General features: G+C 42.8%; 2 protein-coding genes across 2 annotated transcripts; both read left to right on the top strand.

Annotated features, from left to right (window-relative positions):
- Positions 1-2,104: 2,104 nt before the first annotated feature.
- On the top strand, positions 2,105-3,196 carry LOC149438093 (olfactory receptor 10C1-like). The gene has a single exon (XM_089660258.1). The coding sequence runs from the start codon at positions 2,105-2,107 to the stop codon at positions 3,053-3,055; it is 951 nt and encodes a 316-aa protein (XP_089516384.1). The 3' UTR covers positions 3,056-3,196.
- Positions 3,197-15,331: 12,135 nt separating this feature from the next.
- Positions 15,332-16,367, top strand: LOC149438092 (olfactory receptor 1f45-like). Its single transcript, XM_089660261.1, has one exon. The coding sequence runs from the start codon at positions 15,332-15,334 to the stop codon at positions 16,271-16,273; it is 942 nt and encodes a 313-aa protein (XP_089516387.1). The 3' UTR covers positions 16,274-16,367.
- The last annotated feature ends 7,270 nt before the right edge of the window (positions 16,368-23,637 follow it).

Genomic DNA, 23,637 nt, shown 5'->3' with positions numbered 1-23,637 from the left:
TAGATCCATTTACACGCCGGGTGGCGGTAATATTTTTTGGGTGATTAGTGCATTCCAGTGACATAAACGTACAGTTTCCAGCCAACGGCAAGCTGCAATTGACCGATTGTGCTAAATAAACTGACTTTCTGCTTCACAACCACTATTGTACGTTCAAAGAGTTAAATCCATATACACGCCGGGTGGCCTCTGTATGGCCTTCAATTTTAGCTGCTTACGCTCCGCCACTCTGCCATGGGCCCCTGTACCGCCTCCTCATGCTGCTGCCAGGCCCGTAATCTGCCATGGGCCCCCGTACCGACTCCTCATGCTGCTGCCAGGCCCGTAATCTGTCATGGGCCCCTGCACTGCCTCCTCATGCTGCTGCCAGGTCCAGAGTGTGTCATGGGTCCCTGTACGGCCTCCCATTGCTGCTGTCTCCATCGCCACACTCTGCCATGTGCCACTTTCAGGTCTCCTCACACTGCTGGTGGGTTCCATTTTGTCATAGGGTGCTGTATGGCCTCCCATTGCTGCTGCCTCCACCGCCACACTGTGGCTCCACACTCTGGTTTTGGCCCCGTGACTGCCCAAATGAGTGAAGTGTGCGGTGATTCTAAGATCGACGGCACTCATCTGCATGTCATACTGACTGACAGTATTATTTCTCTTCCCCAGCAGACTCCAAGGGCATTTAAATTAAAGGTACAGTGTTCTGCACTAATATAAAGGCTCTCTGAAGCCTAGAAACACCCTTTTTATAAGTTAAATTCGCAGCGAATATATTCGGCTCGAAGCGAATTTATTCGGCGAATTCGGCGAATCAGCCGAACCGAATTTTTGAATAATTTGCTCATCTCTAGTCCTGAGCAAGGATGTATAGTTTCTGTAACAAATGAATATAGACAGAAAGTGACTAAACAGTCTGCAGGAGATCAGCAATGAGATGAAAAAAACCCTGAAACAATATATTAGGGGAAAGAAATTACAATTGTTTATGATACAAAGTTCTTTAGCAAACTAAATGGCATCTACTAATAGAATTGTGGATTTGAAAACTTTGCAATAATGCAGATAAATCAAGGTCACAAAAGACCTAATTTATATTATTAAATGTTGTGTTCACACAATCCCTGTGCAATATATAATGAGTAGCCAAGAGGATAACACAGCAGGGTAATGTAAATTAGGACAAGGAGGATCTTGATATAAGGCAGTCAGTTGTCTCCTGTATTCAGGACTGGTAAACTATATAAATACATCAATTCTTCCCTTCACTGTATGTTGCCTATAATACAGAACATAATTTCCTATATTCATTTTTTCCAAGTTCTTCATACATGTTTTCTTCATTTGTGTATAATTAAAGTCTATTAAAAACAACGTGCCCATCTACTGTAAACTACCCTGTCCACAGGATGGCAATGCTGGTGTATAATTTCACAGAATGAAATGAAATGTCACCCCATTACAAGAAGTCAAATTTTAAGTGATCTATTTACAGGATCAACAGGTAATACAATTATTTTACAGCAAGTATTCAGAAAAACTAAAATTGTTGTGCTAGTGATAGGCAGCATATGTCTATACGTGGCAGAGGCAAAAAGGTGGCTTTTCCTTGAATAGTTGTCAAGCCTACATTTTTTCCATCTACATTAGAATTACATTCCTGTCTTATCAGCTTAATTACAAATCATTACAATATAAAAGCCAAGTATTGACCAAATAAAACAAACAAGTCCTAGCTTCTTTTATATCTCAGATGCTTCAACAGTGAGATCCTTCATCCATAATTTTGAACTCCTGTCCATCTGGGAGTTTTGGGTGTCTCTGTCTCGATGTATATGATCCAACTCCTCCTGTTAAATTCTCCATAATATAAAACATAAAATAAATGTAAAATCCAGCATGGAAAGCAGGAGCCATCATAATTGGCACCACAAGTTTGCAGACCCGGGAACTCAGAGATTTCACCAACAGAGTCCTCACAATATAAAAGAGACTGTCAAGGGGTTTAACTCTCCAGCTTCTACCAAACACTCAAACTGGGTGGATTGAGGTGTTAAATAAAAACTATAATTAAAATATCAGATTTTTACTGTTCGAGGTCTGCTTTCGAAGGATAATGCCAAAAAATGACAACAGGACCAGCATTATTGCTGCCTATTTCATCATTGTTGGGTTTGAAACCCTGCGAGAGGTGGAACTGTTTCTCTTCTCCCTCTTCTCCACCATGTATGTCTTCACAATCTCATCTCATTTCATGATTGTCACACTAGTCTCAGTGGATCATCATCTCCACAAACCAATGTACATACTTCTTGCCAACTTCTCCATGCTGGAGGTCTTGTATACCACAGTAACTGTTCCTAAAATGCTCAATGCATTGTTGACCCATCACAAAGAGATCTCTTCATCATCATGCTTGGCCCAGTTTTATTTTCTGTTTGGCTTTGGGGGTGCAGAAAACTGTCTTCTTGCTGTAATGGCTTATGACCGCTATGTGGCTATCTGCAGACCATTGCATTATCCAAATCTGATGTCTGGTAAGACCATCTTAAAACTGGCTCTTGGTGCTTGGGTAGGTGGTCTTCTAGCTGCCTTCCCACCTACTGTCTGGATCTCTACCTTGAGGTTTTGCTTTCCCAATTTTATAGATCACTTCTTTTGTGATTATGCCCCTCTGCTGAAGCTCTCCTGTGAGGACACTTCAAAAGGTGAGTTTGCTTTTATGGTCATGTCATGGAGTGTTATCTTGGGATGTTTCTTTCTGATCATGATATCCTACACCTTCATTGTCTTTGCTGTTCTGAAGATCCAATCAACGGAAGGCCAGAAGAAAGCTTTTATTACTTGTGCATCCCACTTAGCTGTGGTGTTCATCTTCTATGGGACTGTCATCTTCATGTACATTCGACCCACTTCCCACATCCGCTTTACAATGGACAAAGTGGTTTCTGTCTTCTACTGTGTAGTTACCCCCCTCATAAATCCTATCATATACTGTCTTCGGAACAAGGAGGTAAAGGTAGCTTTCATGAAAACTTTGCAGATGTTGGGAAAGTATGAGAACTAAGCAATGTTGAAGGTTTGGATGACAGAACATTTCAGCAAAAAAACACACATACTTTATTATATAATAAAATATATAAACATGTAGCTGGGGAGAGCTAGAAAGATTTTTAGATAGAGGCTGAGTAGCAGCCTGGGATGAGTCAGTCTGGGATGAGTCAGCCAGGTTACTTTAGGTCAGTGCTGAGGGCTCTGCAGGTCAGTTCACTGATACCTCTCCCTGCTCTAGAAGCCTGATACGTTTCTAGAAGGCAGTGGGTGAGGGGCTAGGAGGGGCTGATCTGCATACTCCAGGGACTTTGACCAATTCCCAAGCAGGAGGCTTGGCATAGGGTCAGGACGGCCCTTATGTAAGAGAGAGCCTAATAAGGAGGTAGTAGTATCGAGTGGAAGATGAAATGAAGGCTGGAGTGTGGAGCCTGGGAGGGGGGCCCAGGAGAGAGGTCTACCTGCAGGGGGGAGTTGGAAAGGAGGATCTCTCAGCTTCAAAGTCCTCTGAGAGAGGACCTCCGGTAGAGCAGGGAAGGAGCCAGCCCAGCGTAAGGTCTGAAGGCAGCCACCAAACCATCAAGCCCACAGGAGAGGATTGAATGAGTAATCCTACACCCCCTGGGCCAGATAAGGGGAGAGAGCAGTCAGGTGGCATACCCAACAAGCTCCTCAGCTGGGGATGCTTTGCTAAAGTGGTGGTTTCTGGGTCTCCTTGCCCAGAGATTCCTTCAGGCAGCTGGGTGAGAAGAGAATTCATCTGGGGTCTGATGTGGAGGGCTGGAGAGCTCTTCTGAGAAGAAACCTTTTTGTCTACGGACTTGTACATAGTTGCTAAGGAGTTTGTCTGCATGGTTGCAGTTTTCTTGGGCATCCCATACACCCCTCAATACCCCTTAATAAAACTAAAAAACAAACAAGCTTGAGGACTGTTTACTGTCTCCAGTGTGCAAGTGTGGAAGAAAATGCATGTTGCCTGGCTTTGCAGGATTGTAGGGGGACCAAAAACAAATCAGGGCCAGTCAGAGCTGTGCAATCAGAAGTAAGGGGTCCTGCAGCCTCATAGGACAATCAGGGGAGAATGAAAACTCCTCCTACAAGTTTAACCAGTTCATTGCTGGACACTGATAGACGTTACAATACTACTCTAAATGCTGATAAGGTATTTAGCAGTTTATATTTACTAAAATAGTTGTGTGTACTGTGGGAAACCAGATACAGTGAATGCAGGGTCCTGGGTTTAGTAACACTTTAAGTGAATATTTTCAAGTGTTTGGTTGAGAAATGGCATTATCTATCCCTTCACATCAAACGTAAACATTTTGCATTTAAAGTGTATGTAGAGCCTGACCAGAGACAGCAGTAAAAATCTTCAGAAAATTGGTTAATAGCCATAGAATTTGTCAGTCCATGGTATCACTGAAAGACAGTGGTATCACTGGAGGAAACACCAGTAAAAAACCCCTCCTCCACCTCCAGTATAGAGCTCTTCCCTCAAATCTGCCCCCCCCCCTTCCTTCCTACAAAACGTACACCAATCCTCCTACAGTACAGAACTTTCCCACCCACTAGCCCCCCAGCATAGAGCTCCTCCTCCTCCCAGCCCCTGCAGTATAAAGCTTCTCCTTCCTCTCACTCTTCACCAGTGCACACAGCTCCCCCTTCCTCCTCCCATCCACACAGAGCCCCCCTCCTCCTGCCCAAGCCCTCTTCCCATCTCAGTGCAGCCCTCTACCACCCATCCTCAGCTATTTGCCCAGTCCTGCAGAGCGCTCAATGCCCAGACCTGAACTGAGGAGGCACTGTCACTTGAGGGATGCTGTCATTTTGTAAACACAAAATTGGCACTGGAAGCCACCTATGTGTTTACACAAGTGCCAGTAGGGAGTACTGGGCTAGTGCCAAAGTCGTTGGTACATAGTACTGCCATGTTCCAGATGGAAAAAAACTCTGCTGACAGGAGTGACACTGCAGTCACTCCTGTCAGTGAGATGCAGGGAGAAAGTAGCTGCTGGAGCTCTCAGCACCCCCAACATATAGAGCCTGTGCCCGACTTGTCTCAGCCATGCCCAAAGATCCTGTCATGAAGGTCTTTGTCCAGGAAGTACCTTTTATGGGGTGTCAACTGTCTCTGCATTGTCACTATGTCACATGCCCTTCTCTAACACACATTGTGCAGGTACAGTCCACTGTTTTTAGAAATCTGGATTGTACGGCGGAGTTCCAATTTACCGAGACATTGGAATGGATTCCAGGAGCTGAACTTTCTGAGTTACTTTGAGGGGCTGTGATTAACTACAGAAGAAGGTATGACACCACAGCACAGTCAAAATCGATTAGCAATACTAGGAAGAGAGAATGGGGATGTACTGTTAATTCTGTATGTTTCAACCATTGTACTTCTGGAGCCTGTAAAAATTACTATTTCATTTTGTAAAGAAGTTCTGATTAAGTGGACTTGTCTGGTCTAAGTTACTTGGGAAGAGTTTGTACACACAGTGTATTGGCGAACTGGGGAATGAAGTGCACCATCGCAAGCTAACCCTTGGGGCCTACCTACAGGCAGAGGAACAAGAAGGGAGGATCTCTCATTCTCAATCATTCCCTGAGAGAGGACAACCTGGGAAGCAGGGAAGTAGCCAGCCCAGCATAAGGTCTGAAGGCAGCCTCCAACCCAGAAGCTTGCAGGAGAGGACTAAATGATTAATCCCCCTGGGCCAGATTAGGGGAGAGGGCATTCTGGTGGGAAACCTGACTAGCCCCCATTTGGGACTGCTGATATTGAAGTGGCAGATTCTGGATCCCCTTGCCCAGGGATTCCCTCAGGCAGCGGGGTGAAGAGATTTCATCTTGGGTTGAGACAGTATGTCATCACAGGCTGGATAGCTCTCCAAAGAAGAGAAACCCTTCTAAGCATTTGTTTGTTCCAGAAAGTTGTCCTCAGTTTAACCTCCCTGGCGGTATGATTATTTCAGATTTTTGGTGCTGAAAGCAGTACATTTTTTTGCATGGACATCTGTAATTTTTAAGAATAACTCAATGAAATCTGTCCGAACAAGAGTCTAGTAAACATCCCGGGTATGATAAAATTTGAAAAACGAAGTCATAAATTATAATTTAATAAATAATCATAAAAAATAATAATATAATAATAATACATTTAATTCAATAATATAATCAAACCGAAAACACTGAAATTTGAAATATAGCGCCAAGTTCGCACATTGCTGAGCAAAGTCGCAGAATCGTTTTCAGTGTCTGATGACGAATTTCCCCACGAATCATTATCACTCAATTCTGCAAGTGGTTCTGATTTACTATCACTGTTCTCTAGCCGGTCTAAAACCGCTTTTGACCTAAAGGGACGCTTTTTGGACGCCATGGACGTTTCTCAGTTTCCAGGCAGAAAGAACAGTAAAAATGCAGGCAGGGCGCCGGACAAAGCACTCGGGACAAAATGTATGTGAAATGGTTTGATACAGGAATGTTTTACTATGAAAAATGTGTTTTGAAAAAAATGACATTTTTTTAAATTTTCAAATTTCCCGCCGCCGCCGGCGCCCGTACGTCCCGACATCACAGGGACCGGAACATAGAAGCCAGATGCCGGCATCGGCCGGAGGAGATGGCCAGGGACGCTGCAGGGGACACATCGCGGGAGCGAAGGACAAGGTAAGTGCTGCAGGGACTCCTTATGCAGCGCCGCATGGTAGGCCCGAGTGTAGCTTGGGGTTAGCGCTTTTGGCACTGACATTTTACAACGAGCTACACTCGGGAATACCGTTAGGGAGGTTAACAATACCTTGTGCATCCCATGTATCCCTCATCCCCATCCAAGTTATCAATTCCCTAATAAAACATAAAAAAACAACTCAAGGACTGTTTACTGTTTCTGGAGTGCAGGGCTGGAAGGAAATGCATGTTGCCTGGCTGTGCAGAACTATGGGGAAACCCAAATCTATAGCGACTCCTAATGGGGTAGTGCTATATAAGTGATTACATTATCAGCTGCATAAGGAGCTCAGAGAGCTGGGGGAGGAGAAACAGCAGGACCATGATCTTCCTAGTGAATGGCTCTGCATGGGGGTGAATGGGAGTGTCATTACAAGTCAGACCATTGGAGGAGAACTAACCACGCTGTGCTCTCATGCCTAGTGTGGTCACACAAAACAAACAAACAAAGGGACTGGCAGGAGCACCAGGGATTTCACACAAAGGAAGCAACACAAACAGAAGAGGATACTTTTGCATACAAGTACATGGTACAGCAGGCACATATCAGGAATATGAAATGTTGGATATACATTCTCTTTAAAAGTAAAAACAACATATTATGGAGAAAAAAAGATGACAGTTGTTTATGATACACAATATTTTATTATACTAAATGGCATTCAGCTAGGATTTACATCTACTAAAAGGATTGTGGATTTGAAAACTACAAAATGCAGATAAATAAAGGTCACTGAGGACCTCATTTATATCAATCAAACAATCCCTGGGAAGTATATAATGAGTAGTCAAGGGGATAACCCAGTCTGGAGCTGCAGATTAGAACAATGAGGATCCTGATATAAGGGGGTCAGTTGTCTTCTGTATTCAGGACTTACCTGTATATCCTTTATAGATACATTAGTGATTAGTCCATAGAGTCCCTGTATGTAGGTTATTATTTAGAACGTCATTTCCTATATTCATATTTATGTCCTTCATATATATGCACAACATTATTTTATACAATTTACTGTATCATTGAAAATGACATTTTATGTAACATTGTTTCAAAAGTTGCTTTGTGTGGCTAGTCACCAAAATAGCAATTCATGTGAATTCTGATCATTTGCGCAAAGTTTGAGCTTTTCTGTAGAACTACAATCCCCACCATGGTCTGTTGGAGACCGAAAGTCAATGCTTGTATTTTTAATAGCGTGTGTGAGCAGCAGCAGTGGTGAACGTAGTACCTAATCCCAGAAGGACGTACATTTACATCTGTTGAAGATAACAAAAAAAAATATTTTTATTCATAATTTGGACATTCAAGCTGTTGGTGACTTTGTAGATTCGGGGTAAGTCTTGGAAAGTTAGAGTTAAAATCTGGACAAAATAAAAAATGACATAACACACAAACACAGCAGCCTTTTATTTTATGAGTCCACCCCCCCCATGGTTTTATTACCTGTAGATCCTGACAGCAATTCTGTTTTTTTTTTTTCCTTTAGCAGGTCTAGTTGTCTAGCAAATGCAGCAGTTAGATGATTGACACCATTGACATTAATAGGGGTTCTTACAATAGTCAGCTTTTATTCATTTCGTTAGAACACTAATCCCAAACCCAAAACATCAATTTCTGTAACTGCTTAAAAAAATGTTAGCTGGAGTTTGGCTTTAATTTGATGGTTACTTAGGTAAAGTGCATTGAAGGCCTCATGTATGCTGCTGCTCCTAAATAGGGAGCTTTTGGCATTTTTTGGCCAAAGCCCCTGAACTCAACGTAATAAAAGCTTACACTATATTACCAAAAGTATTAGGCCGTCTGCCTTTCCACGCACATGAACTTTAATGGCCCCCCAGTCTTAGTCCGTAGGGTTCAATTTTGAGTTGGCCCCGCCCTTTGCAGCTATAACAACTTCAACTCTTCTGGGAAGGCCGTCCACAAGGTTTAGGAGGGTGTCGATGGGAAGACCGTCCACAAGGTTTAGGAGGGTGTCTATAGGAAGGCCGTCCACAAGGTTTAGGAGGGTGTCTATGGGAAGGTCGTCCACAAGGTTTAGGAGGGTGTCTATGGGAAGGCAAGGTTTAGGAGGGTGTCTATGGGAAGGCTGTCCACAAGGTTTAGGAGGGTGTCTATGGGAAGGCCGTCCACAAGGTTTAGGAGGTTGTCTATGGGAAGGCTGTCCACAAGGTTTAGGAGGGTGTCTATGGGAAGGTTGTCCACAAGGTTTAGGAGGGTGTCAATGGGAAGGCAAGGTTTAGGAGGGTGTCTATGGGAAGGCCGTCCACAAGGTTTAGGAGGGTGTCTATGGGAAGGCCGTCCACAAGATTTAGGAGGGTGTCTATGGGAAGGCCGTCCACAAGGTTTAAGAGGGTGTCTATGGGAAGGCCGTCCACAAGGTTTAGGAGGGTGTCTATGGGAAGGCCGTCCACAAGGTTTAGGAGGGTGTCTATGGGAAGGCCGTCCACAAGGATTAGGAAGATGTCTATGGGAAGGCCATCCACAAGGTTTAGGAAGATGTCTATGGGAAGACCGTCCACAAGGTTTAGGAGGGTGTCTATGGGAAGGCCGTCCACAAGGTTTAGGAGGGTGGGGACAGTAGAAGAAGGGGAGGATCAGAGAAGACAGGATCAAACAGCCTTTTTACACAATGCGGAGGATTAACCCCTTAGGTTCCACAGTGAGTCCACAAGGTTTAGGAGGGTGTCTATGGGAAGACTGTCCACAAGGTTTAGGAGGATTCTATGGGAAGGCCGTCCACAAGGTTTAGGAGGGTGTCTATGGGAAGGCCGTCCACAAGGTTTAGGAGGGTGTCTATGGGAAGGCCATCCACAAGGTTTAGGAAGATGTCTATGGGAAGACCGTCCACAAGGTTTAGGAGGGTGGGGACAGTAGAAGAAGGGGAGGATCAGAGGAGACAGGATCAAACAGCCTTTTTACACAATACAGAGGATTAACCCCTTAGGTACCACAGCGAGTATAACAAGCATGCTTTACTGCATATACAGACTGATTTTACTGTTGTGGGTTTAGTAACACTTTAATTGAACAAACTGAAGCTGACTGGCTACTATGCACACTTGTACTAGATTTTGTATTCCAGTTTTGGTAAGGTCTGTTTTACACCTATGCATGTTGTGATTTTTATGGTGTATTCATTTTGTGTTTTGCGTTTTTGAACAAACGTTTTTTAAGCGTTTTGCTTTTTTTTGCCAATAGGAAAGTATTGAGTGCTACTTTGATGCAACTTTGATGCGACTTTACACTCTCTGGCATTCAAAGTTGAATCAAAATAGTGCTCTTTTCAAAGTTGCAGCAACTTTGAAAATCTTCCTGTGCTACTTTGATGCACTTGTGTTTTTGATGTGGTTCCATTGAAGTCTATTGAACCAAAAACGCAATCTTCTGCAGGAAAAAAAAAGTCCCTGACCTTTTCCAAAAATGCAGGGGCTGAAAACACATAGATGTGAACATGTCCCATAGGAAACCATGGTAAATGGACTGAATCCGGCCTAACTCAACCCTGAAGTGTCAGTGGCAGGGCCATCAAGTGAAAATGAAGGGGACAAAGACTAGCTAAAAATAATGACGCCACTGTATCTGCAATATTTTACATTTTTGTTTTTGGATATTCTGTACCATTGAAAGATCTGTATTTTTAAAAAAGAACAAACATTTTTTATAGCACTTGCATTTTTTACATTTTGTGATATTTTTACAATTTTGTAATATACATTTTTAAAAATTATTTGCAAGCAAAGAAAAAAAAATGTTATCACACAATTCATAGGTACCTTTTTAAAATTTTGAATTTTGGTGCAAAAACAACATTGCGCATCACCAAAGGAACACCATACCCACAGTGAAGCATGGTGGTTGCAGAATTATGCTTTGGGGCTGTTTTTCTTCAGCTGGAACTGGGGCCTTACTCAAGGTAGAGGGAATGATGAACAGTTCAAAATACCAGTCAATATTGGCAGAAAACCTCAGGCTTCTGCTAGAAAGCTGAACATGAAGAGGAACATAAACTTTCAGCATGACAACGATCCAAAGCATACATCCAAATCAACAAAGGAATGGCTTCACCAGAAGAAGATGAAAGTTTTGGAATGGCCCAGCCAGAGCCAAGACCTGAATCTGATGGAACTTCTGTGGGGTGATCTGAAGAGGGCTGTGCAAAGGAAATGTCCTCACAATCTGACAGATTTGGAGTGTTTTTGCAAGGAAGAGCGGGCAAATATTGCCAAGTCAGGATGTGCCATGCTGATAGACTCATACCCAAAAAGACTGAGTGCTGGAATCACATCAAAAGGTGCTTCAACAATGTATTAGTGTAGGGGTGTGCACACTTATGCAACCATATTATTTTAGTTTTTTATTTTTACTTCCCTCCACCTAAAATATTTCAGTTTGTCGTTCAATTGAGTTGTACAATTTATAGGTTGCATTAAAGGTGGAAAAAGTTCTGAAATTATTTATCTTTGTCTCATTTGTTTACGTCACAGAAACCTGACATGTTAACAGGGGTGTGTAGACTTTAATATCCACTGTATTTGCAAATTGATCAATCTTGAGGTACTGACAGCCTATCAAATTTCTTGAGGATACCAGAACAGTACAAATATTCCCCGAATGACCCCTTTTTGGAAAGTAGACAGTCTGAGGTATTTAGTATGAGGCATAGTGAGTTTTTTGAAGATGTAATTTTTTTTGTCACAATTTTTTGGAAAATGAAGAAATTAAATAAAATGTGGGTTTTTTTTTTTTTCAATTTTTTTACATACTGTCACCAGTGCAGTACAGTATCATTAACGACTGGCGTGGTGGTGATCAGGAATTCTGACTGGTGACAGGATGTAAAAAAAAAATAAAATAATTTGTATTCAATTTTGTAAGCATTTTTTCTTTTTTATAAGCATTTTATTTAATTATTATTATTTTTTTCAGCATAGGGACACTGTACTACTTGGGGAGGGGGTGGGGGTGATCAGAGATTTTTTTTTCCCACATTGTTATTGCTTCCACAGTGATGGTCACTGTGTAAACAATAGTTTTAGCTGTCATGAATTGATTTCCTAATCATGAACAGCTTGCTTATGGTTGTGATCTTTGATTGGATACAGCTATTCACATGGTATAGGTAGCCAGGTAACTTGTGATTGCTGTGAGCCAATCACAGATCACAAGAGTAAACAAGCTGTTCATGAATAGAAAAGCCATTCATGACAGGTTGTTTACATTGTTATCATGCAATTGCTATGAACAATCATAGCGATCACATGATACCCAGTTACCGATTACTGGAAAGTACCACCATACACAGTGGTCACAAGAGGGGCACACTAACCTGCAGACGATACAATCTCATATGCACTATGTTTCCAAAAGTATTGGTCGGCCTGCCTTTCCACGCACAAGAACTTTAATGGCATCCCAGTCTTAGTCCGTAGGGTTCAATATTGAGTTGGCCCCGCCCTTTGCAGCTATAACAGCTTCAACTCTTCTGGGAAGGCCGCCCACAAGCTTTAGGAGGGTGTCTATGGGGAGGTTTGACCATTCTTCCAGAAGCGCCTTTGTGAGGTCCGGCACTGATGTCTGGCCTGGCTCAGAGTCTCTGCTCTATCAGGTTCTGTCAGGTTGAGGTCAGGCCTCTGTGCAGGTCAGTCAAGTTCCTCCACCCCAAACTTGCTCCTCCATGTCTTTATGGACCTTGCTTTGTGCACTGGTGAGCAGTCATGTTGGAACAGGAAGGGGCCATCCCCAAACCGTTTCCACAAAGTTGGGAGCATGAAATTGTCAGAAATGTTTTGGTATGCTGACACCTTAAGAGTTCCCTTCACTGGAACTAAGGGGCCAAGCCCAACCCCTGAAAAACAACCCCACACCATAATCCCCCCTCCACCAAACTTTACACTTGGCACAATGCAGTCAGGCAGGTACAGTTCTCCTGGCAACCGCCAAACCCAGACATGTCCATTGGATTGCCAGACAGAGAAGCGTGATTGGTCACACCAGAAAACACATCTCCACTCCTCTAGAGTCCAGTGGCAGTGTGCTTTACACCACGGCATCTGACGCTTTGATTTGCACTTAACTGCTTCGGAGCACATCGTTTTGATTTTTCACCATTCAAGCACTTTATTGATTTTTCACCATTCAAGAACTTTATATATTTTCTAATTTATATTTCATATTTTAATTGAACTATCACATTTGAACTTTTTATGGACTATTATTTATATATGAGTTAGTGCAACACTATTTATATATGTTTTACATTCATTTACAGTTTATTATAGTTGTTTTTGGTGCAGTTTTAACACTTAACGCTTAAAATCTGCACATTGGGTGTTTGGGGAGCGTTTTAAAAACCCAGTATGTCATTTAGTAGGTTAGTAATGCGAGAGGAGACTGAAGGGGAGAGGTGAGTATATCTGCAGGTTTTACGCCTTCATTCACAAGAAAGTTCATCACCACACGCTGTTCCATGCACGCATTAACACTGTTGTCTGCCATCTTGATTAACAGTCTCTGGACTGTCCCACGACATGTGCCCGCCTATCAATAACACACACTTGCGACCTTCTTTCTCTTTCTCTGTAAACATTTATTTTTTTACACTAAATTATATTTTTAGCATTGTATTTATATTTCATATTTCCTATGTAATATGGAAAGGCAGAGAAAGTCCACCTGCAGCACAGGTACAGGACACACCACAGGTCAAGCTGCCACCAAGTCCTGTTGCTTACCCTAAAAATAACTAAAGTGCAGCGCTCAATGGATATTATAGTGGAAGGCTCCTTATGAGATAAATTATAGCAATAAAGTTCAACAGCTGTAGTTTCCTATGAGGTAGTTATCCCACTGGAAATTGTGACTGAAATAGCAGAAGTGCGCACTCACCAGAAGCGCATGAATAATGTGCATGTAGGAATAATATTCCTAGATGATCTGTAGTCAGCAGGTGGTGGGCATCCTTCTGTGGTCTGGTTAGTCAGCCTGGTTATGGTATGAGATACTGCTAGGTCCAGAGGTCCCCTATAGGGTTGATGGGCGCTCAGCCTGCATACAGGGCTTACTCCTCTGGATGCTGGACGGCATAGGACTTGGTTCTGTAGACGTAACAGCTCCACATAGGAGCCCAAGAACAGGTGCCAAGATAGTGTAGTATTTCTCAAAACTGAAGTTTATTCAAATATAAGGAAATGACAGGGCAGTAAACATGCTAAAATCAAGCACAAATGTAATCCAGGTATAAAATGTGTCACTGACCCTTTAAAAGATGGCCGCCGGGCCTCCTCGTGGCTCCGGCGGCAAAAAGACGTCAGGCTCTGTGCAGCTCCTCCTAAGGCCTTTCGTGCTAAGGCACATCATCAGAGCGGAGGCTGGACCTAGTTTATCTAAGAGCGCTCACTATATCTGTCAGGAATGGACTTGCCAATAGTGGAGGGACTCACCTGCCTTGTGGGCTGCAGTACCAGGGCTGGCCAGCGGGTGCTCTCAACAACCAGAGGTTCACTTCGGCAATTAGCCATCACCTGGGGCTGATTGCAGGTGGTGTATTTAAGGGATGGCCAGACCTGCAGTCTGTGCCTTGGTGTGTGTTTTTCCATGGGCCCCTGTATCTTGTAACCTGCATTCCTGTTCCTGCCTGACTTGTTGCCGACCCTGCCTGATCCTGACCTCTGCTGACTTCTCCTGTTTGATCCCTGGCTTGTGACCCTGACCATTCTCTGCCTGACCCCCTGTACCTACCTGTCCGTTAGTTGCTGTACCCGGCTCGTGACCTGACTACTCTCCGCCTGCTCCTCCTGTACCTACCTGCCCGATAGTTATCGACCCGGCCTGCCTGACTACGTTGTGCTCTACATGTGTATGTACCTGTGTATCTATATCAGTTCAGGTTTGGGTTTGTTTCACCTTGTTGTATGTATTTGTGTTAGCTTGGGGTTTGGTGCACTGCGTTTATGTTTGTATTGTTAGTCTTAATAAATTGTCTTATTTATACCATATCTGAGGCTTGCGTTTCCCTGTGTCAGTCCACACACTTCTGGTCACACCCGCATCCCTGACAATATCCTTTTATTATTTGCCTGTTGCTTACCCTGTTCATCGCTCAATGAAATTCATTATGATGCAAAAGAAAAAGTATGGAACTTATGACTTGTTTTAAAGCCATGTATTGAGGTATCTTAGAAAAGGTGTTTCTTCATCCCTTACAAAGAGTTATCAATTAATCATCTTGTGGTGAGGAAAGAAAGTTCAATTAGTGTGTACAGTAGACTTTATTTGGCCTCTGATAATCTACAGGGACAAATGTAAGGCTTGTTCATAAACCTTTTTCTGCCCCTCAAAAACTTAGCCTTTTCCATAAATGAGGAATAGTGTTTATTTTACACTGTTTCATTCAAAAATAATCTATATGGCAATATAGATATAAAATCATGTTTTCAGAGAAGGAATATTCAGATTAGCTCGTGTTTCTGTTCTATTGAAAAGACAAAATGTAAGTAAATTCCTTAAGTTGACAAACTATGTGGTCATCTTTGCAGTGTCCTCAGCACACGAAGCACCCTCATGAACTACACTCCACCGACTGAATTTTACCTCTTTAATCTTTCGGATTCTCCAGCTCTTCGTCTTCCTCTCTTTGTCCTCTTTCTCCTTATCTACATGATTACAGTATCTGGAAATGTCATGATGCTAAGTGTTATAGTCATTGACTCACACCTTCATTCCCCAATGTACCAGCTCTTGTGGAACTTCTCCCTCATGGATTTCTCTTTCTCTTCTACCACCGTGCCAGGCATGTTGGCCACAGTGCTAACCCAAAAGAATAACATTTCCTTCTCTAGCTGTATCACTCAGATCTTTTTCTTCCACGCTTTTGGCAACAGTGAAAACTTAATGCTAGCAGTCATGGCTTATGACCGGTATGCCGCTATTTGCTGCCCATTGAGATACTCAACACTCATGAACAGAAGGACATGTTTGGCCATGTGCATTACATGTTGCACATTTGCCTCAGTGCATGCCCTTCTTCATGCCATTGTGACAACTTTTCTTAAGTTCTGTCCACTTGTATACATCCCACATTTCTTCTGTGACATACCACCCCTTCTGGAGGTCTCCTACTCCGACACAACCTTCAATGATCTTCTTATTTTCACAGAAGGCTCTCTGGTGGCTTTGGTTCCATCACTTCTTACTATACTTTCTTATATCCGTATAACCATCTCCATTCTCCGCATACACTCTTCTTCAGGTAGACAAAAGGCTTTCTCCACCTGTGGCTCCCATCTTGCGGTTTTCTTTCTCTTTTCTGCTTCAGCGGTCTCCATGTATTTCAAACCTTCTTCTGCCTCCTCACCACAGAAGGGAAAATTTGTCACCCTCATGTATACAGCACTGACGCCAATGTTTAACCCATACATTTATTGCCTGAGGAACAGGGATGTGAAGACGGCTGTGGGGAAATTGTTGTACTATAAGGACAAAAGTTGGGAGAACTCCAAATAACATGTTTGTTGAGAAATATTTTGTATTTGTAAACAGCAAAATTTCAAGACTGTTTAATAGAATTTATACCATTTAATAAAAGGTGAGAATAAAATGATATATGTCTGAATTTTGTAATAAATGTTCTTCCAAATGTTGGTTCTTCCCCTTCACGCCTAAGGGTAAAACAAATTTTAATGCCTAAGCACAATTTTGCAACTTTGACATGTGTTAGTAAAACTGTACATATCATCACAACTACTTTGTACATCCAGGTGAATTATACCTTGTTTTTTTCAGGACAATTGGGCTTTAATTTGGTGGTAAATGGTAATCTCCTGATTGTTTTTTATTAGCAAAGGAAAACTGGCATAAAATAGTAAACAAAAAATATTTGTTTTTAAATTTAGCTGTGTGTTTCTTGTTACTACCATAATCTACCACCAAGGAACAACACAAAATAAATTTTCCAGCTCTTGACAATTGCAGCAATACCATATACAGTGAGTAACAGAAGTATTTGAACACCCTGTGATTTTGCAAGTTCTCCCACTTAGAAATCATGGAGGGGTCTGAAATTCACATTGTAGGTGCATTCCCACTCTGAGAGACAGAATTTAAAAACAAATTCAGAAACATTGTATGATTTTTGAAGAATTTATTTGTCTTGCTCTGCTAAACATTGGTATTTGAACACCTAAGAAACAGCAAGAATTCTGGCTCTGTTACTGTGCCTTTAAAAAGTCCACCTCTACTCCACTCATTAATCTAACTTAGTAGCACCTGTCTGAGCTCGTAAAAGACACCTGTCCACCCCACAGTCAGTCAGACGCCAACTACTACCATGGGCAAGACAAAGAGCTGTCAAAAGACACCAGAGACAAAATTGTGGACCTCCACAAGGCTGGAAAGGGCTACGGGGCAATTGCCAAGCAGTTTGGTGAAAATAGATCAACTGTTGGAGCAATTGTTAGAAAATGGAAGAGGCTAAAGACGACTGTCAGTCTCCCTTGGATTGGGGCTCCATGCAAGATCTCACCTCGTGGGGTATCACTGATGATAAGAAAGATGAGGAATCAGCTCAGAACTACAAGGGAGGAGCTGGTCAATGACATGAAGAAAGCTGGGACCACAATTTCAAAGGTCACTGTTGGTAGAACACTACGCCGTCATGGTTTCAAATCATGCATTGCACGGACGATTCCCCTGCTCAAGCCATCACATGTCCAGGCCCGTCTGAAGTTTGCCAATCACCATCTGGATGATCCAGAGGAGGCATGGGAGAAAGTCATGTGGTCAGATGAGACCAAAGTAGAACTTTTTGGTCTAAACTTCACTCGTCGTGTTTGGAGGAAAAAGAAGGATGAGTTGCATCCCAAGAACACCATCCCTACTGTGAAGCATGGAGGTGGTAACATCATGCTTTGGGGGTGCTTTCCTGCGAAGGGTACAGGATGACTGCACTGTATTAAGGAGAGGATGAATGGGGCCATTTATTGTGAGATTTTGAGCAACAACTTCCTTCCCTCAGTCAGAGCATTGAAGATGGGTCGTGGCTGGGTCTTCCAACATGACAACGACCCGAACCACACAGCCAGGATAACCAAGAAGTGGCTCCGTAAGAAGCATATCAAGATTCTGGAGTGGCCTAGCCAGTCTCCAGACCTAAATCCAATAGAACATCTTTGGAGGGAGCTGAAACTCCGTGTTGCTCAGCGACAGCCCCGAAACCTGACAGATCTAGAGGAGATCTGTGTGGAGGAGGGGGCCAAAATCCCTGTTGCAGTGCAGACCTGGTCAAGAACTACAGGAAACGTCTGACCTCTGTAATTGCAAACAAAGGCTTCTGTACCAAATATTAACACGGATCTTCTCAGGTGTTCAAATACTTATGTTCAGCAGTACAAGACAAATACATTCTTTACAAATCATACAATGTGATTTCCTGAATATTTTTTTAAATTCTGTCTCTCAGAGTGGGAATGCACCTACAATGTGAATTTCAGACCCCTCCATGATTTCTAAGTGGGAGAACTTGCAAAATCGCAGGGTGTTCAAATACTTCTGTTCTTCACTGTATGTGTGTGTTATTTGTTGTTTGTACCCACAGTACAGCCCAGAAACAATAGTGCACATTTTGTTTTTTGTTGTTTTTTTTACCCAAAACACACTGACACTGATACCAATTTTTTTTAAATCCTGATCTTTGACCCTCACCTTGACCCAAACACCCTGGCACTGAACTAGATCAAACCTTGATCTAGATATATATATATTGTAACGGGGTTCGCTCGGCAGCGGGTGTGTGTGACCCCCTGGATGGGTGCACAACACAAAAACACAGGCACAGCACAACAACAGTGGAGGTGAAAAACAAAAAGGTGCAGTTTATTTACAATATTTACAGAAAAATGTCAAACCAAAAAGAAACATCAAATCAAATCCTGGCCAACTTGACTACTTACTGTACAAAATAGCTTCCCTAGCTATCCACTAGGTACAGCCTGATGCTATACCTAGTTGCTGGTAGTTGGAGGCTAACCACACAGGCTTTGGTCTCCCTGCACACAGATAGGATGTTGCTCCCCAGTCAGTTCAGGACAGTACAAATACCCCCAAAACTGTTTTTGTAAAATAGACAGTCTGAGGTATTTAGTAAGTGGCATGGCGAGTTTTTTTGAAGTTGTCCTTTTTCTGTCATAATTTTGTGGAAAATGAAAAAATTAATTTTAAAAAGACAATTGCACGGTCATGCAACACTGTACCCATGTGAACTTTTTAGCATTTTTTTGAGACAGATACAACTTTATTTTGGTGGTATTTATTCACCAGTAGGATTTTTATTTTTTTTGCTATATAAATTACAAGTCCCAAAGTCCCAAAATTTTGAAAAAAAGTGTTTTTCTTATTAAATTTTGCAAATAAATAATCTTTCTTCATAAATCTTTGCCAAAATGTATTCAGCTATCTTTTAGTAAAAAAAAATAACCCAAATTAGTTTATAAGCAAAACTTATCATATTTCTACATTTCTTTTTACATTTTTATTTTTTTTTCATATTAATATTTATATTTTTTTAACATGCCCTCACCCTAGCAGTACAGTGTCATAGTGACACTGTACTACTTGTAGGGGGTGAAGAAGATTTTTTTTCTTTTTTTACACTGATTGCTTTTACACCCATGAAGGCTGCAAAAGCAATCATTTCTCCTTCTCTCTGGCTGCATTATTGCAGCCATTGAGAAATACTGTGTGAGCTGTGATTGGTCACAGCTTGTCACATGGTACAAGGCTGTTGTGAATGGCCTTGTACCATGTGATCTCTGTGATCATTCACAGATTTCACTAGTAGTAAGCAATGATCTCAGGAAGTGACATCTTGTTTACTACAACTAATGTCATCACTGATTGGCAAATCAGTGATCACATGAATCGGGACCTCACACAGAGGTCCCGTACAGTGATCGGTGTTCTGCTGTGTCCAGAGGACACAGCAGGCACCGGATCGCGGTGTCGCACGCTCGAGGGAGTGCGCACAGGCATGACACTTAGAAACGTCAACCCGCTTCGGCAGTGCTCCCGTCAGGCCCATGTCTATAAACGGAGAACTGCCGAAGCGGGTTAAGATTTCCAAATGTCACCTGCATTCACTGCCTGTGCGCACTCCCTAGGAGCGCGCATCACCGTGATATGGAACACCAAAGAATACCAATCGCTGTATGGGACCTCTGTGTGAGGTCCCGATTCATGTGATCACTGATTGGCCAATCAGTGATCACATGAACAGTAGTAAACAACGATCTAATGATCGGGACCCGGAACTCCCGAATTCCGGGTCACACGATTGCTGTGAAAGCATCTGATTGGATATCACAGTGATCAGTCACTGTGAACCCCTCCCCCTTTTCTCTCTCTGAATGGCGGAGAGAGATACATTGTATTTCTCTCTGTCCTTTCAGGCTGGGTTCACACTGATGCGGTGACCGCATCAGAATCGCACCCCATTCATACGAACTAATGCGGGTGTGTATGTCAAGTTAGAAACACCCCGAAATCAGTCCACAAAACGTGCAGAATCAGATTGCATAGGTGTGTATACCCATGTGATCCGATCCTAGTGCGAACCCAAAAAGGATCCTGCACCCTTTTGGTTTGGGTGCTTTGCGATTTGAGCCATACATAATGTATGGCTCCAATCGTACCGCACATAAATCTCATGTGATTTGCACAGGAATGAGGTGCGGTTCCTGTGCGAATCACATGCGATGTACCGCACCACATTAGTGTGAACCTAGCCTTAGAGAGAAAAAAAAGTGTTTGTAAAAAATAAATAAAAATAATAATAACAAATTAAAAAATAAATAAAAATACATTGATCAAGGTTTGATCTAGGTCAGTGCCAGGGTTAGTGTTTGGATCAAGGTCAGTGTCAAAGGTCAAGGGTCAGGGTCAATATTTTTTTTGTTAGAATTTTTTTTTACATTTATAAATTAGTATCAGTGACAGTTAGTGGCAGGATGTAAAAAAAGAAAAGAAAAGCAAAATGAGCACTATTGTTTATGGGCCGTACTACGGGTACAAACAACAACTAACACGCACACAAGTGGTATCGCTGCGTTTGTCAGGAGCAGGAAAAATTATTATGGGTTGTTCTTTGGTGGTTGGATATGGTAGTAGCAGGAAATATACAACTAAATTTTGAAAAAAAAATTTTTTTCAGTTTTCCTTTGATAATAAGAAAAAAATCGGGATGTATCCATTACCATTTACCACCAAATGAAAGCCCAATTTGTCCTAAAAAAAACGCGGTATAACCCACCCGGATGCACAAAGTAGTTGTGATGATATGTGCTGTTTTACTAACACATGTCAACATTGCAAAATTGTGCTTAGGCATTAAGATTTGTTTTACACTTATGCGTGAAGGGGTTAAGTACGAGTCATATGTAAGTTGGATTTTTGTAACTCCTGTAATGTAACTAAAGCTGTGGAGAGAAAAAAAAATGTGTTTTTTTTAACTATTCGGGTTTAATCTAAGATTTGCACAATTTGTGTTCAATTAGTAAAATAAAACTTGCAACAAGTGGCACTTTTTTATTGTTAATTTAAGAAATACTTTTTTTCTTTCATAAAAACACAATTATGCATATTACAAAAACCGAGTCACAAAAGGTTGATTTAGATTACGACGTCTTTTGTCGATTTCATATGGGGGGGTATAAGCTCCCTAGGTTTCCAGAACTCACAGGAATCCATTCCATGTATCCATTCTATGAAACTCAGGTCTATAGATAGTTGCCAATGTTTGCGTAAGTATTCAATGGATTTGATACCGTCAAGTCTTAAGAATTCATAGATGTATTTTATCCTTTTTTTTCGCCACCACCAAAAAGTCAAAGGGTTGTCATTGTGATTGCTCCTATTTATTTTGGTTGATCCTCCCTCCCCATACTGCACTGTTGAGAACTCACCATAATGCGAGGTGTTGGGTTGCAGAGCTGCACAGAGAAGCTACAGTCATGGGTGGATACCAATGCAACCTGGCACATGATCATGCCATCGGACATCACACATGCCCTTTACCTGGACAGTAAACTTTCTGCACAGTTTTTTCATCCAGCACATGTTCTATGGAGACTTGACAACTGGACAGGTGCGGGCTGTGCTCTCCTCTCCTGTCCGTGGAGCGATCCTTCATAAAGCTGATGACACAGGATTACTCTTACATCAGCATATTCAGTGTTTGATTCATTCCCTGGCTCCCTGCTGCCAAGAGATGAGTGGTCATTGGAAAAGATAGGGGGAGGGGTAATTAAACTGTGTATGGCTGGATCCAAGAGCGATCCTGTGTCATCTGCTGTATGGAGGATCACTTCACTGACAGGAGTGAGAGCACAACCTGCACCTCTACCTGATTTCCTGCCTGTAAGTTTGGGGAGGGTAACAATCATTTATGCTGAGATGAGAGGTTTGTGCAGGAGGTGGGATTGGGGCTATTTGTGCTGGGAAGGGTAATGGGGGTGATGAAGGGGGGGGGGGATTTGTGCTAGGAGAAGGAATGGGGGGATATGTGCTAAGAGTAGGAGGGAGGTTTGGAGGGGAGGGAGGGGGGTTGAGGGGGTGAAGGAAGAGGATTGGTGTTGGGAGGGTGGACTTGTGTTACGAGGGGGGATTGGAGGAGAACTTGTACTAGGAGAGGGGTAAGGGGGGAATTTGTTCTAGGAGAGGGGATTGGGGAAGGGGGTGTTTGGAAGATTGGGGGGATTGTATACTTGGAGAGGGAATTGGGAGATTGTGTTAGGATGGAGGACTGGGGGGGGGGGGGTGCTGGGAGGAGGGATTTGCGGGGGAATTTGTGCTAGGAGAGGGGATTGGGGCAATTTGTGTTAGGAGAGGGGATTGGGGGGATTTGTGTTAGGAGAAGCGATTGGGGGGCTGTGTTAGGAGGGGGAATAGGGGGAATTTGTACTAGGAGGGGAGATTGGGGGGATTTGTGCTAGAAGAGGGGATGGGGGGGTGCTAGGAAGGAGGATTGGGGGGGGATTTGTGATAGGATGGGGAAGGGGAGGGGGTGAGCTAGGAAGGGGGATTTGGGGAAATGTGTGCTATGAGAGGGGATTGGGGGAATTTGTGCTAGGAGGGGGGGATTGGGGGGGCTGGATTAGATGGGGGGATTAGGGGACATTTGTACTAGGATGGGGAATTTGTGAAAGAATGGAGAAGGGTGTGCTAGGAGGGGGGATTTTGGGGGGAATTTGTGCTAGGAGAGGAGATTGACGGGAATTTGTGCTAGAAGAGGAGATTGGGGGGGATTTGTGCTTAGAGAGGGGTATTGGGGGTATTGGGGGGGGGGGGAATTGTGCCAGCAGGGGGGGATTAGGAGGGGTTGTGCTAGAAGGGGGGGTTTGTGCTAGGAGAGGGGATTTGGGTGGTAAAGAAGAATTTGTGCTGGGAAGGGTAATTCAGAGGGGGTTGTGCTAGGAGGAGGGATTTGGGGGATTTATGCTAGGAGGGGGGATTTGGGGGAGAGGATTTGTGCTAGAGTGGAAAATTTGAGGGGAAAGAGGATGTGTGAGCTAGGAGGGGTGAATTAGAAGGACAGGTGATGTTTTATTTTTTTTGGGGGGTGGGGGAGTGGTAGTGCAAGTAGCCGGTTTTGCCTAGGGCACAAAAAAGTTTAGCACCGGCCCTGGTGCCACACCACTGTTCAAAGGTCCAGATACAACATTTGTTCCAATAAAAGTCATATCTGGACTTTTTAGCAGTGATGTGGTTCTTCAATTTGACATTTGCGTTACATTAATCTTGAAACAGAGACCTGGTCACAGCTGAAACTGCTGCTACTCCATATCTTACAACCCCAGCATAAATTTATAACACTTTGC

The sequence above is a fragment of the Staurois parvus genome, unplaced genomic scaffold (genome assembly GCF_062004578.1).
Source record: "Staurois parvus isolate SC_StPar_1 unplaced genomic scaffold, SC_StPar_1.0 ptg001220l, whole genome shotgun sequence".
Classification (NCBI taxonomy): domain Eukaryota; kingdom Metazoa; phylum Chordata; class Amphibia; order Anura; family Ranidae; genus Staurois; species Staurois parvus.
This window is presented reverse-complemented; position numbering and strand designations above follow the sequence as displayed.